Below are 13,528 nucleotides of genomic sequence, written 5' to 3' on the forward strand. Positions count from 1 at the left end.
GGCCCCTAAACAGCATCAGGTCCGAGCAGGCGGTGGCGTTCTTCACCAACATCATCCATCGTTTCAGGGTCCCGAACTCCATCATCACCGACAACGGCACCCAGTTCACTGGCAGAAAGTTCTTGGACTTCTGCGAAGATCTCCACATCCGGGTGAACTGGGCCGCCGTGGCTCATCCCATGACGAATGGGCAAGTAGAGCGTGCCAACGGCATGATTCTACAAGGACTCAAGCCTCGGATTTACAACGACCTCAACAAGTTCGGCAAGCGATGGATGAAGGAACTCCCCTCGGTGGTCTGGAGCCTGAGGACAACACCGAGCCGAGCCACGGGCTTCACGCCGTTCTTTCTAGTCTATGGGGCCGAGGCCATCTTGCCCACAGACCTGGAATACGGTTCCCCGAGGACGAGGGCCTATGCCGACCAAAGCAACCAAGCTAATCGAGAAGACTCGCTGGACCAGCTGGAAGAGGCTCGGGACAAGGCCTTACTACACTCGGTGCGGTACCAGCAGTCCATGCGACGCTACCATGCCCGAGGGGTCCGGTCTCGAGACCTCCAGGTGGGCGACCTGGTGCTTCGGCTGCGACAAGACGCCCGAGGTCGACACAAGCTCACGCCCCCCTGGGAGGGGCCGTTCGTCATCACCAAAGTTCTGAAGCCCGGAACGTACAAGCTGGCCAACAGTCAAGGCGAGGTCTACAGCAACGCTTGGAACATCCAACAGCTACGTCGCTTCTACCCTTAAGATGTTTTCAAGTTGTTCATATACCTCGCTCCCACGCAAAGTTTAGTCATCAAGGAAGGGTCAGCCTTGCCTCGGCAAAGCCCGACCCTCCCTCGGGGGCTAAAAGGGGGGAACCCCCCTGCGTCAAAATTTTCCTCGAAAAAAGACCTTTTCCGCCAGAATGTCTTTCATGCTTTTCGACTACTTCGAAAGTGGATCCTGAAAATGACGGAGTACACGTAAGCAGCCAAGGCTGACCGAGCCGAGGGACTCCTACGCCTCCGGGATACAGACACCTCACTCATCACCTTCTGTGATAAGTAACTCACGTTCGGATAAGTGATTCCGCGGACCGAACAAGTCTTCACGTTCGGAAGCCCTTCTGCCGGAGCGATTCTTCGAGCCTTCTCGACTGCATCGATGGCAGAACCCCATGGACGGGAAAGAGTGCGCGTAAGCGGCAAGGCCGACTGAGCCGAGGGACTCCTACGCCTCCGGGATACGGATACCTCACTCATCACCTTCCGTGAGAAGCAACTCTCGCTCGCACAAACAATTCTGTTACCGACAAAAAGGTCCAGATACTCTAAACAAGAGGAAAGGAGACGCGGCTTTACAACACGACAAGGGTGTGTTTTGGCCTCGGCGGCCACAGAAAACACACGCTACAAGATAATCCGATCCTGTAGGCTCGGATCTTGACGGCTAAAGGGAGCAGCAGCACCCTCGGCGTCGACAACACCTTCGGCGAGGTCCGACCTAGCCTCGGACGGCGACGCGGTCCAAGGGTCTCCGCTCTGAAGGACAACGTCATCACTAAGCCCGGGCCATCGCCGCCAGGGTCTTCTCCGAGAATCCGGCCCGAGCAGGCGGCTCGGCCGGTCACCCCGGGGCCTCGGCCAGCTGTCCCCCAAGGACATCAACCCGGCCCGAGGCCTCGGTAGATCAATTCCGGCGTCGGTCCCGCTAACGGACGACCCGACCAGGCTCCGGCCGACCAGGTCTTCTTTTTGAGCCAACTCTGCCTCTGTTCGCGCTGACACCGCTACCCCTGGCCTCGGCTCATCGAAGAGCGGTCGAGGGGTTCCTCTAACTAAGCAAGGGAAGCCTCGGACAACAAGGCTGACCGAGCCGAGGGACTCCTACGCCTCCGGGATACGGATACCTCACTCGTCACCTTTACACGGGGCAACTCACGCTTGGTGAAGCGGTTCAGACAACCAACAGGCGAGTCTTAGTGCTAGAAAAGGAGGAAAAAACACGGCTCCGTGTCGAAATTACATACATGTTCAGGCCTCAACAGCCACAATGAACAAAAACACTGGCATTCGAAGTGCCATTACAAACGGAACTCCGGTTCCACCTCCGCGGGTACGAACAACCCCACTCGATGGGGGGGGCCTGCGGAGCAACAGAAGACCGACGGGCGGCTCGCCATCGCCCGCTCCGGCAGCAACGACAACGACCCCCGCTCCGGGTGGCCGAACTGCAGCAGCGAGAGAACCCTCTCTCACGGCGTGAAGACAACGCGCCCGTGTTCCGCTCCTCGAACGACTCGCGCACGCGCAACGGCCGCCCCGCGAACCACTCGCCCCGTCGCATTAACTCTGCGGTGGGACAGGTGGCGCCTCTGGCAGGAGAAGCGAGCGACGCTTCGCCTTCGCCATAATGACCGCGTCAAAAAAAAGGTATGTCGTGTCGTTCGATTTCGTATCCTTTTCCTTTTTTCCTCTTTCTCTCTCTTGCAACAGGGACCGGGAAAGGGGGATACCCCGAAAAGGATCCTTCCCCGTGAAGGAACCAGGCTCCGAGCCTCCCTACTGATCAGAGGTTCGAAGGCTGGCCCCTCGAAAGGGTTCAACAGCCGCCTCAGAGCATGTGGGCTCCACACCCACTACTGGTCAGAGGTTCAAAGGCCGGCCCCTCGGAAGGGTTCAACGGCCGCCTCAGGCTACTCGGGCTCCGCGCCCACTACTGATCAGGGGTTCGAAGGCTGGCCCCCGAAGGGTTCACAGCCGCCTCAGACACAGAGCGAGGGATGACCATGGGTACGTTCGATACATAACCAAGGCTCGGGCTGCGCTCCCGAGGTACCCTAGGACATTTCCGAGACCAGCGGGAACGATCTTGTAACGGAATCCCATCAGAGGGAGGCATCGAGCCCTCGGACCCCGTCGCCAGGGGACCGGGTCCGGCAGATCACCCGCAGGTACTTTTGGGCGCGCCTCTGGGCCTCTAGCCGACCCCTAACGAATGGGGCACGGACGTCCGCTCGGATCACCCGCCTGCAGCTCACCGGAGACACCATGTTCGGCGCCCACCGAGGGCAACATGGCGCTCTCCCCCTCCTCCTTGCGGAAAGGCGACGCAGGGGCGTTTGTAAAAAAGTCGAGTCTGTCCCTGATCACCCTCTCGCCCTGTGCAGAGGCTCAGGGACTGCTCTCACAAACCCGGCTCTGGCCAAACCGTTGACAGTGTCAACATACCAGCCCGAGAACTTGGGACCCGACCGTACACCCGGGCTACAGCCAGCTCGCATGAGGGAACGACCAGACCAGCCGAAGCATTGCGCGAGGCATTAAGACCTCAGAGGAGTCAAACCACTCCTCCGAGGCCTCGGGGGCTACACCCGGCGGGTGCGCTCGCGCGCACCCGCCGGAACAAAACGCAACCGAGAAAGGCTGGTCCCCTTGCAAAAAAGTGCGACGAAAGCCTCCAAGCGAGTGCTAACACTCCCTTCGAGGCTCGGGGGCTACTGTCGGGGACCATAATTAGGGGTACCCTCAAGGCTCCTAATTCTCAGCTGGCAACCCCCATCAGCATAAAGCTGCAAAGGCATGATGGGTGCGATCAAGTCAGGGATCAGTCCATTCGAGGGACTCGATCACGCCTCGATCGAGCCTAGCCTCGGACAAGGGCAGCCGACCCCGGGGGATCTCCGCCTCGCCCGAGGCCCCCCTCCAGCGGCGAACATATTTCCGGCTCGCCCGAGGCCCTGTCTTCGCCAAGAAGCAACTCTGACCGAATCGCCGCACCGACCGACCAAATCGCAGGAGCATTTAATGCAAAGGTGGCCTGACACCTTTATCCTGACGCGCGCCCCTCAGCCGACAGAGCCGAAGTGACCGTCGTCACTTCGCCGCTCCACTGACCGGTCTGACAGAAAGACAGCGCCGCCTGCGCCGCTCCGACTGCGGTGCTGCTTGACAGAGTGAGGCTGACAGGCAGTCAGGCCCGGCCGCAGGCACCATAGGAAGCTCCGCTTCGCCCGACCCAGGGCTCGGACTCGGGCTAAGCCCCGGAAGACGGCGAACTCCGCTCCGCCCGACCCAGGGCTCGGACTCGGGCTAAGCCCCGGAAGACGGCGAACTCCGCTCCGCCCGACCCAGGGCTCGGACTCGGGCTAAGCCCCGGAAGACGGCGAACTCCGCTCCGCCCGACCCAGGGCTCGGACTCGGGCTAAGCCCCGGAAGACGGCGAACTCCGTTCCGCCCGACCCAGGGCTCGGACTTGGGCTCAGCCCCAGAAGACAACGAACTCCGCTTCGCCCGACCCCAGGACTCGAACTCCGCCCTGGCCTCAGCCAACGGCCTCCGCCTCGCCCGACCTAGGGGCTCGGACTCGACCTCGGCCACGGAAGACGGACTCGACCTCGACCTCGGAGGAGCCTTCGCATCGCCCAACCTAGGGCGCGGGCCGGCCACATCAACGGGAGGCGCCATCATTACCCTACCCCAAGCTGACTCAGGCTACGGGGAACAAGACCGGCGTCCCATCTGGCTCGCTCCGCCAGATGGGCAATGATGGCGCCCCGCACGCTCCCTGACGATGGCGGCTCTCGGCCCCCTTACGGAAGCAAGAGGACGTCAGCAAGGATTCGACAGCCCCGACAGCTGTCCCTCCGCCAGGCTCCAGCGCTCCTCCGACGGCCACGACATCACACAAACCGGGCGCCAAAATCTCTCCGGCCGCCACGATGGCGTGTACTTAGGGCGCTAGCTCTACCCCGCTAGACACGTAGCACTCTGCTACACCCCCATTGTACACCTGGATCCTCTCCTTACGCCTATAAAAGGAAGGACCAGGGCCCTCTTAGAGAGGGTTGGCCGCACGGGGACGAGGACGAGACAGGCGCTCGCGCAAGGCCGCTCGCTCCCTCTCCCGTGTGGACGGTTGTAACCCCCTACTGCAAGCGCACTCGACCTGGGCGCGGGCCGAACACGAAGGCCGCGGGATTTCTACCTCTCTCTCGCCCATCTCCGGCCACCTCACTTCCCCCCTTCGCGCTCGGCCTCGCGCCGACCCATCTGGGCTGGGGCACGCGGCGACATTTCACTCGTCGGCTTAGGGACCCCCCGGTCTCGAAACGCCGACAATATTCATCATCAAAGGCTAAAAAATGAGCTATTATCCATAAAATTATCTAATATTCATTATTATTCCATAAATTAATCATTTTTGCAAGGCTCGCGAGCCAGAACGAGCCGACTCGGCTCGGCTCGCTGCAAAAACGAGCTCGAAGAAGGGGCTCGACTCGTTCGAGGCTCGCGAGCCGCTCCGAGCTCGAGCTCGCGAGCCTCGAGCTAATTTTTCCAGCCCTACCCGTATGGATAACCATCCTTTTTCTTTTGGGGTTCAATATATTTTTATTTATGTGTTATAGCATCGTTGATTATGCAACTGAAAAAAACACAAATATTCAATCTAGCTGTGCAATTGCAGAGACTCGCCGACTGAAAACATTACGGAAGATGTGTTTCATAACTCTACCCTAGTTATCTCAACGAAACTGTGACGCTTCCAGTATACCCTATTTTTTTGCATTTTGGCCCTTTCTCGGGAAAAAAATTCACGTTTGGACTCTAGAAAAATTTAATGTTGTTTTTGGACTATTTGCTCGGCGCCATAACCTATGGCGTCGAGGTACGTGCTGCGTTGGCACAACCAGACGTCGTGGCGCCGACGTGGCACAAGCTCAGCGTCAAGATCTATGGCGTCGAGCTCGGTTGTGTAACCACAATACCTGTCTAGCTCAGTCGGTAGAGCGTAAGGCTCTTAACCTTGTGGACGTGGGTTTGAGGCTCATGGTGGGCATTCAATACTTTTTTACTTTGTCACTGATTTATTTTTTTTGTCCAGATTTTTCGTTTATGTCACTAATTTGTCCGTCCAGATTTATTTCTCATCCAGTTTTTTTTGTTTTTGTGACAAATCAGCCACAAAAACAAAAATAAAAAATATCTGGATGAATAAACAAATCAGTCACAAAGACGGTCAGCGCCGGTGTTCCAAATGTTAACCACATCTAATGCCAAAACACTTGCCGAAATGGAGCATTTTGTAAGCATGCACGCTAGCTAGCTTTCCTGCTTTGCTTGCAGAGAAGTCAAGAGATCCTTCTGGGAGATGTAGTGATAGCAAAGAATTCTGGGATAATAAAAATAAAAAAATCTGGATGAGAAATAAATCTAGACGGACAAATCAGCAACATAAGCAAAAAATCTAGACAAAAAAAACAAAAATCAATGACAAAGACAAAAAGTATTGAACGCCCACCGTGGGGCTCGAACCCACGACCACAAGGTTAAGAGCCTTGCGCTCTACCGACTGAGCTAGACGGGCTTTGTGGTTCCACAATTGAGCTCGACACTATAGATCATGGCGCCGAGCTCGGTGTCATGTCGGCGTCCAGGTTGTGCCAGCGCAGCACGTACCTCGGCTCCATAGGCTATGGCGCCGAGCTGTGTTACCTCAGCGCTATAGGTTATGGCGCCAAGCAAATGGTCCAAAATTGACATTAAATTTTTCTAGGTTCCAAACGTGATTTTTTTTCCGAGAAAGGACCAAAATACAAAAAAATCGGCCACTAGGCCCAGGAAAAAAAACCATGACTGAAGTAGGGGGCATGGAGCAAGCACTGTTAAATTAGCGATACAAAAATCGACGCAGAGCAAACCTCGCTGATCAAGCTCCACGACATATGGCTCTTTCTTCAACTCAAGCTCCTTAAACACAGCCTTTGCTCTTTTGCAGTACCCGTGAAATTTAGTGATCTCATAAGATGAAGGAGTTTCTTATACGTTATACCAGACATGTAAAGTGCTGATAAGAGTGCATGTGCTTTGGTACAGGATCTACAACCACAAGTAGGGGTGATAACGAGCTCTAAATTTTACACTATAAGATTTAAGGATTAGATCGTATTAGGATCGAACTATGTTTCTATTCATTTTTGTACTAAAAATTATTTAGGGCCCTGTCATTTTGTGAAGAAGCATTTGGATCGCGATCCATTACTGCCCCTAACCACAAGGCGACATCTCCAACATTCATTGTTCAAACATTACCATTATGCATCCGCTGCTCAAGTCATCTGAGTACCTGACTATATCACTTATCAGTGCATTTTCTTAAGGTTATGTGCTCCCCCACAAGTGTGTGGGTTAAACTTGATAAATATTTGAGTTTAGCTTTTTGAACTGCGCCGCAAGAGACCTAGTGAGCTAATCAGAGCCACCACCTCAAGGGAATTGTTGCAATTTCTGTCAAGTACATCTCCCTTACACTTACACAGTGACATCAGAGTAAACAAATTGCTAAACAGAACAAAGCGGTGAATCCTTTTTGCATCAACCGAGCACTCAAGAAGAGTAAAAGCACTTCCAGACCATGCTCCTGGTGCTTTCTGTCTTGCTTGGCGACCCGTACGCGTTGCAACAGACCGATCGATCCCCTCTTAGTGCAATCAAACGATGGAGTGCCTCTCTGTCGCTGAAGCGGAGCAGTCGTGGGCCACTGTGATCGCCAGAAAGACGACCGGTTGGCTGGATCCCAATCCTCTCGAGCAAGTAGCGTGATGCCATGGCGCCTATTCTCCACCGCCATGCCCCCTTAATCTCTCCCCCGACGTCCCCGTCACCTTGCTAGGGTTGCCGGGCTGAGGCGACGTATGGAGGGAGGCACAGAGAGGGCGTCGGACGACGGGCCGAGGCAGCGTGGATGTCGGGGGCACAGAGAGGGGTAGTTTGGGTGAAGGGGATTTCGTGGGGGAAGGGAGCACGATGACTGTGAGGGCGGTGGGTGGGATCGGAGAGCGGACGATGCCGAGGGATCGGACGACTTAGATCACAGAACAATAGAACGGGCGAATGAGATTGTCTACCGTCAGAACGCAAGGGAGGCCTTGCAGTCTTAATAAATACTAGTCTGTATTTACCTTACCCTTGTTTACCTTTTTGGGTTAATCATGGTTAGCTTATGCTATTTCTTCAACTTAATCAATGAACATGATGTGATAATTTATGATACGATGATGTTATCCCGATGAGGTTCTTGTGATAACCTTAGGGGGCTCAGGCTGTTTCCTGAGTACCTCTCCGTAAGGACTTGTTTAGGGAGTGACAACCCAGGATAACAGTGCAACCATGAGTGTGGAATGGGACGCCCTTAGCTGATTAATTAGAGGAACCAGAGGAGTAGTTGGCTTCACCGTAGGGCCGTCAATGGGGTCCGGGCACAGTACTTGCTCTGCCGAGGCTGGTTGCAGAGATTCTTTGATTTGGTTTTGTTAGTCACGCTTCCTTTGGGGAGATGTACTGTGTTTATCAAACTGGAGAAACCTAACGGGCGAATATGACCTATGGGGAATCTTTGTAAAGGCTACGTAGTGAGACCCTGCTAGGTCACCTTGGTAGTGATCAATGAGGAGGCTAGAACCCCGGGCAGAATGGGAATCACGGCTTGTGGGTAAAGTGTGCAACCTCTGCGGAGTGTTAGAAACTGGTATATCAGCCGTGCTCACGATTAAGAGTAGCCTTGTGATCCCCTTTGATTGGAAGAACTTTGATTACTTTTATGATGATTATCAATGATGATTATAATTCTGATCTCTGGTATTTCCTCTTGGAGGGAGTACTTCTAGGTAATAACTGGGTTTATTACTAAAATCTGGCTCAACTTATATTAATAAAACTTGACCAACTAAAAGCAACTGCTAAACCCTAACTCCACATACAACTAGTCCATTTTATGCCAAACGGGACATTTGTTGAGTACGTTGATGTGTACTCACCCTTGCTTTACAAACCACCCTACCCCAGGTTGTCCCCACTATACTCAGTGCTCAGGAGGAGATGTTGGTAACATGGAGGACTTTGAGGAGTTCCAGGACTACGACGAGTTCTAGTTTACTTTAGTGGCAAATCCCGAGTCAGCTGCTTGTGTAGGCTTATCTTCTACGTTTTGTTACTCCGCACTTTGATATTTATGTTAAAGACTATGGATATGTGTTAGACTCTGTGGATGTCTTGGACGTCTTGATGTAATTAAAATACCTTTCCGCTATTTAATTGGAGCATTGTGTGATGATGTCCAATTATGTAATCGTTGTGTACGTGAGTTCTGATCCTGGCACGTAAATGGCTCGTATTCGGTGTACCTTCCAAAACCAGGTGTGACACCTTACTGCCTTAATAAGTAGTAGAGATAATAGATGTAGACATAAACACACACGTGGTGTAGTTGTAGCTACAAGCATATTTGCTTGAGGGATCGTGGGTTCGAATCTCCTTGGGGCTATTTGTATTTTTTTAATTTAATTTTAGTTAGACGTGGGATGTACATGATAATGAGAATGAGCTTTGTAGGGAGGGAGGAATGTGAAAGACAGTGGCAGAACATGAGAATGGATTGTGCGGGGGAATGAGAGTGGCAGAACACAGAATGACAATCTACCCCTTATTGCCTTAATAAATAGTAGTAGAGCTAATAGATTTAGACATAAACACACATGTTGTGTAGTGGTAGCTACAAGCACATTTGCTTAATGGGTCATGGGTTCAAATCCCCTTCAGCCATTTGTATTTTTTTAATTTAATTTTAGTTAGACGTGAGATGTACGTGGAATGGGAATAGACTTTGCGGGGAGGGAGGAATGAGAAAGACAGTTGCAGAATATGAGAATGGACTGTACGGAGGAGTGGGAAATGAGAAAGGCAGAACACGGAATAACAACCTACCCCTTATTGTCTTAATAAGTAGTAGAGACTAGAGATAAAGATTTTTAGAAAAAAAAATTCCAATGGCCAAAGGCTCGAAACGCGACAAAAATCTAATATACACGGACACAAAGACAATATTTGAGTTTAGCTTTTTGAACTGCGCCGCAAGAGACCTAGTGAGCTAATCAGAGCCACCACCTCAAGGGAATTGTTGCAATTTCTGTCAAGTACATCTCACTTACACTTGCACAGCGACATGAGAGTAAACAAATTGCTAAACAGAACAAAGCAGTGAATCCTTTTTACCTGAACCGAGCACTCAAGAAGAGTAAAAGCACTTCCACAGAGTGCGCCAAAAAAATGCAAAGCAGACAACAATATGGTCACCGCATAAAGGGCAATAACTCACATCGTCGCTAATTTGTTAGCACAGACAGAACTGTGCTAGGCTTCTACTAATTTAGGTGATGTTTGGTACTAGAAATGTAACACAAATGATAATGGTAACTGTTTACACTCGATTACTGACGGTAATAAGTTTAAATAGGCCGATATCAATTAATGTGGTATCTGATTATGATTGGACTAAAACAAATATTATTTAATGTTATCAGTTACTCATTACGTTACAAATATATGAACCAAGGTACGAGATCTAAGTTGTGGATTTCTGTACTACAGAAACTGGAATTCTACAGCTGGGCATGACAAAAAGGGAAGCAATCCGCCAGTAATTTGGGTCAGACTTGCAGGATGAATTTTTTTTTTCGGGCAACCAACTTACAAAAAAATAGACCGACTATACGCTAAAATACCACAATGAGAGACAATTTTGAGCAAGCGAAAGGATGAAATCACTGACAACTAACAGCTATATACCAGATTTTCTACAGCTATACGAGTTAGATAGGAATGGCATCACAGCAACCGTACCCAATCACAGCAACCGTAGTAGAATCCCGGTTAGAATCTGGATCTCCACAAGGAAAAATACGAGATACGCAGCTAAGGGATTAAGGGCGAAAAGGGTAGTACGGGCAGTATGACTTGGAGAAGATGACAACGTCGTGGGCGGAAACAGTGGACTTCATGAAAGACTTGGGCGGAAAAATCTAATATACATGGACACAAAGACAATTAACAGTTTTACATTTTTTCTATAGCTAGATAAGAAAACAATTAATACAATATAACATAAAGATAGTTAACAAATTATAAGAGAACAAATACAATCTAATTGTGTCATAATGCTTGTATATCATATGATGTAGCTTAACTGTTTTTCTTCCTGGCACCTGACGTTTAGAAGAAAAAAAAAGGCTGGCGTTTAGGAAAACTGAACAAAGAAAAACGATAGCTAGCTCTCATCTGTTTCCCCACGCGACAGGATTGGGTTCCATGACAAGAGATGCGTAGATGAGCTCGTTCCAGGCGTCCGGCACGCCGGGGAGGCACCAGTGGCTGCAGTCCTGCTTCCTCCTGGACAGCTTCTTGTCCCCGGCCCTGCCGTACACCGACGGGTGGCCGTCCTTACGGAAGTTGGTCAGCTTGGTGACGTTCAGCAGCCGCACCGGGAACCGCATCCGGGCGATGGCCTCCTGCACGATCCTCATCTTCAGAGGGTAGCTGTCGACGATGGCGCCTCTGAACGCCGGGTCCGTCTCGCCGTTGCACGAGCCGCCGGAGTCCCAGTCGCCTCCCCTGCACCAGCAGAAGGGTCATGTACGTGAAACTCCTGTCCCGCCCGCCACAGGCGACAGCTTCTGCTACGTACTGTTGATCGCTCGACCTCGACCGTCGTCACCTGAAATGCGCAGTGGAGTATCCCCGGTAGAAGACGACGCTTCTCGCCGGGTCCATGTTCTTGTCGACCCAGCGAGCCCATGTCTTGAGGGCTCTCCTGTAAGCTTCAGTCGAGTCGAATCGAGCGTACAGCGTGCCGCCTTCCTTGTAGTAGTTCTGTCTGTGCACAGTGCACACCGTTCAGGAGTAGAGTAAGTATGAGCTTGCAAGACAGAACATGGCCGTACCCTCTGGCCGTCTTGCCGTGCGTCCACCAGTGGCCGGTGTTGAAGACGAGCACGTCGGCCTTCTTCCACCGGTTCGCCGTCTTGTCGATGCGGTCGATCTGGAGGATCGGGTTGGAGTTCCCCCGCCTGTTGAAGCGCACCCCTTCGCGGACCAGGAAATGCGACCGCACGAACTCCACGGTGCAGCCGTAGTCCTATACGTCCGTTCGTCAACAAACACACACACACACACTGGACGAGATCATCATCATCATCTTCCACTTCCACCTCCATTGTAGGCTGCCACACACAACACTCATCGACCGACTGATTTAAGCATTACCGGGAACTTGAAGACGAAGTAGCCTCGGCCCTTGCTGATCCTGTACCCGTGCGTCTCGAACATCCTGGCCTTGTCCGGCAGGGCCTCGCGCAGGACGCAGAGCATGGACTCGAACTGGTTCCGGTTCATCGAGTCGCCCACGAGCAGCAGCCGCTTGCCGCGCAGCCTATGCAGGAAGTCCGTCGCGTTGAACCTACGGGCCTAGCGCGCGGATCAGCGCCAGCGGCGTTTTGGGTGTGGTGTGGGAGTACGTGCCGGTGCGTGGGTGGGTTGGTACTTGGTAGGTACCTGGGGAGGCTGCAGTGGCGCGGCGCCCAGCGCCACCGCGTGTACCTGGAGTCCGGTCGGCCGTTCGCCGCGCACGCGTACGCCTCGTCCACGTAGGGGCACGTTCCCGGAGGGTAAAGCGGCCGCGCCTCCTCGTCCTGCACCCACTCCCCGTCGTACACGTCGCACCTTCTCGTTTCAGTTTCACCCGCTTTCTCGTCCGTCGCCATGGACTCGGGCGGTGGCGGAGAGGAAGAATGCGGTGGGGGAGGTGGATGCGGCGCTTGTATCGATTGTGAAGGTGGAGAAAGCGGCGCCTGTATCGGCGGCGGCGGCGGCGGCGAACGCGGCGCCTGTATCATCGGTGGCGATGGGGGCGCCAACGAGGCAGGGGGAGACGGCGGGGGTGGGGAAGGTGAAGGTGACATATGTATCACTGGCGGCGAGGGCGCGGATGGTTGTGACGGTGATAGTAACGGAGCAAGTGGCGGCGAAACCGTCGTAGCTGTCCGGATCGCTGGGGACGGGAGCCAGGTGAGGCGGTTCACGGAGAGCGCCCGCGGGGAGGCATTGGAACGGAGGAGGAGAGGGAGCACGAGCGGGAGGATGAACGGGACAGAGGCCAATGCGGCTGCGATCGGGACGGCGAGGCGCCAGGGGAGCCACGGCGTGGACGGCATCGGGGAAGCCGGCAACCGGTGCGGTGTGAGCTGTCCCCGGCCCGCGGCGGGGGTGCGAATGGGGTGGATCTTGCGAGGGCGATGGGATGGGACGGTCGAGAAGGGTGGCGGGACTCGCGCCTGCCAGTTGACTTCCGGTGACAGTGAAATTTTTATGTGGGCCCCAGAGATCGTGGCTCGTTACAGAATGCAGAGTGCTCATGGCTCCAATTGTGTCGATGTCGACGGGCCGACCTCTGGCCTGTGAAATTGTTTGGGCTGCCCAGTTTTGCGTCGGTCTAAAACAAAGGGAACGTTTTAAACCCAATTTGAGGATTTCTAAATACCTCCAAGGCTAAAATATCATGGCTTCAATGAATTGGACTAACAAGTTTGCTAAGTGGTCGCATATCTATAAGCATGAATACAGAAGATCAATAGAGACAAATAGCTCAAACCTCATTTGAAAGGGGCACATTGTCACACCCATATTTAAGGGCCAAACCCGGGAGCGTCTTAAATA

General features: G+C 53.1%; 1 protein-coding gene and 1 non-coding gene across 2 annotated transcripts; both read right to left on the reverse strand.

Moving 5' to 3' along the window:
* Window positions 1-6,277: 6,277 nt before the first annotated feature.
* TRNAK-CUU (transfer RNA lysine (anticodon CUU)) lies at window positions 6,278-6,350 on the reverse strand. Its single transcript has one exon. It is a non-coding gene; the product is annotated as a tRNA-Lys (tRNA).
* Window positions 6,351-10,917: 4,567 nt separating this feature from the next.
* Window positions 10,918-13,120, reverse strand: LOC103629683 (protein trichome birefringence-like 5). Its single transcript, XM_008650799.2, has 5 exons — window positions 12,368-13,120; window positions 12,080-12,272; window positions 11,758-11,951; window positions 11,532-11,690; window positions 10,918-11,428 (listed from the first exon to the last, which is right to left on the reverse strand). Exons 1-5 carry the CDS (start codon window positions 13,024-13,026, stop codon window positions 11,092-11,094), a joined length of 1,542 nt encoding a protein of 513 aa, XP_008649021.1. The 5' UTR covers window positions 13,027-13,120; the 3' UTR covers window positions 10,918-11,091.
* Window positions 13,121-13,528: the final 408 nt, after the last annotated feature.

The sequence above is a fragment of the Zea mays genome, chromosome 6, assembly GCF_902167145.1.
Source record: "Zea mays cultivar B73 chromosome 6, Zm-B73-REFERENCE-NAM-5.0, whole genome shotgun sequence".
NCBI lineage: Eukaryota > Viridiplantae > Streptophyta > Magnoliopsida > Poales > Poaceae > Zea > Zea mays.

What these genes read in the sequence shown, in the direction of transcription:
- LOC103629683 (XM_008650799.2), bottom strand. Translation starts at nt 13,026, where the DNA reads ATGCCGTCCACGCCGTGGCTCCCCTGGCGCCTCGCCGTCCCGATCGCA. An exon ending in CGCCACTGCAGCCTCCCCAG is followed by an intron (nt 12,273 to 12,367) that starts GTACCTACCAAG and finishes CTAGGCCCGTAG; the next exon opens with GTTCAACGCGACGGACTTCC. An exon ending in CACGGCAAGACGGCCAGAGG is followed by an intron (nt 11,691 to 11,757) that starts GTACGGCCATGT and finishes CACTGTGCACAG; the next exon opens with ACAGAACTACTACAAGGAAG.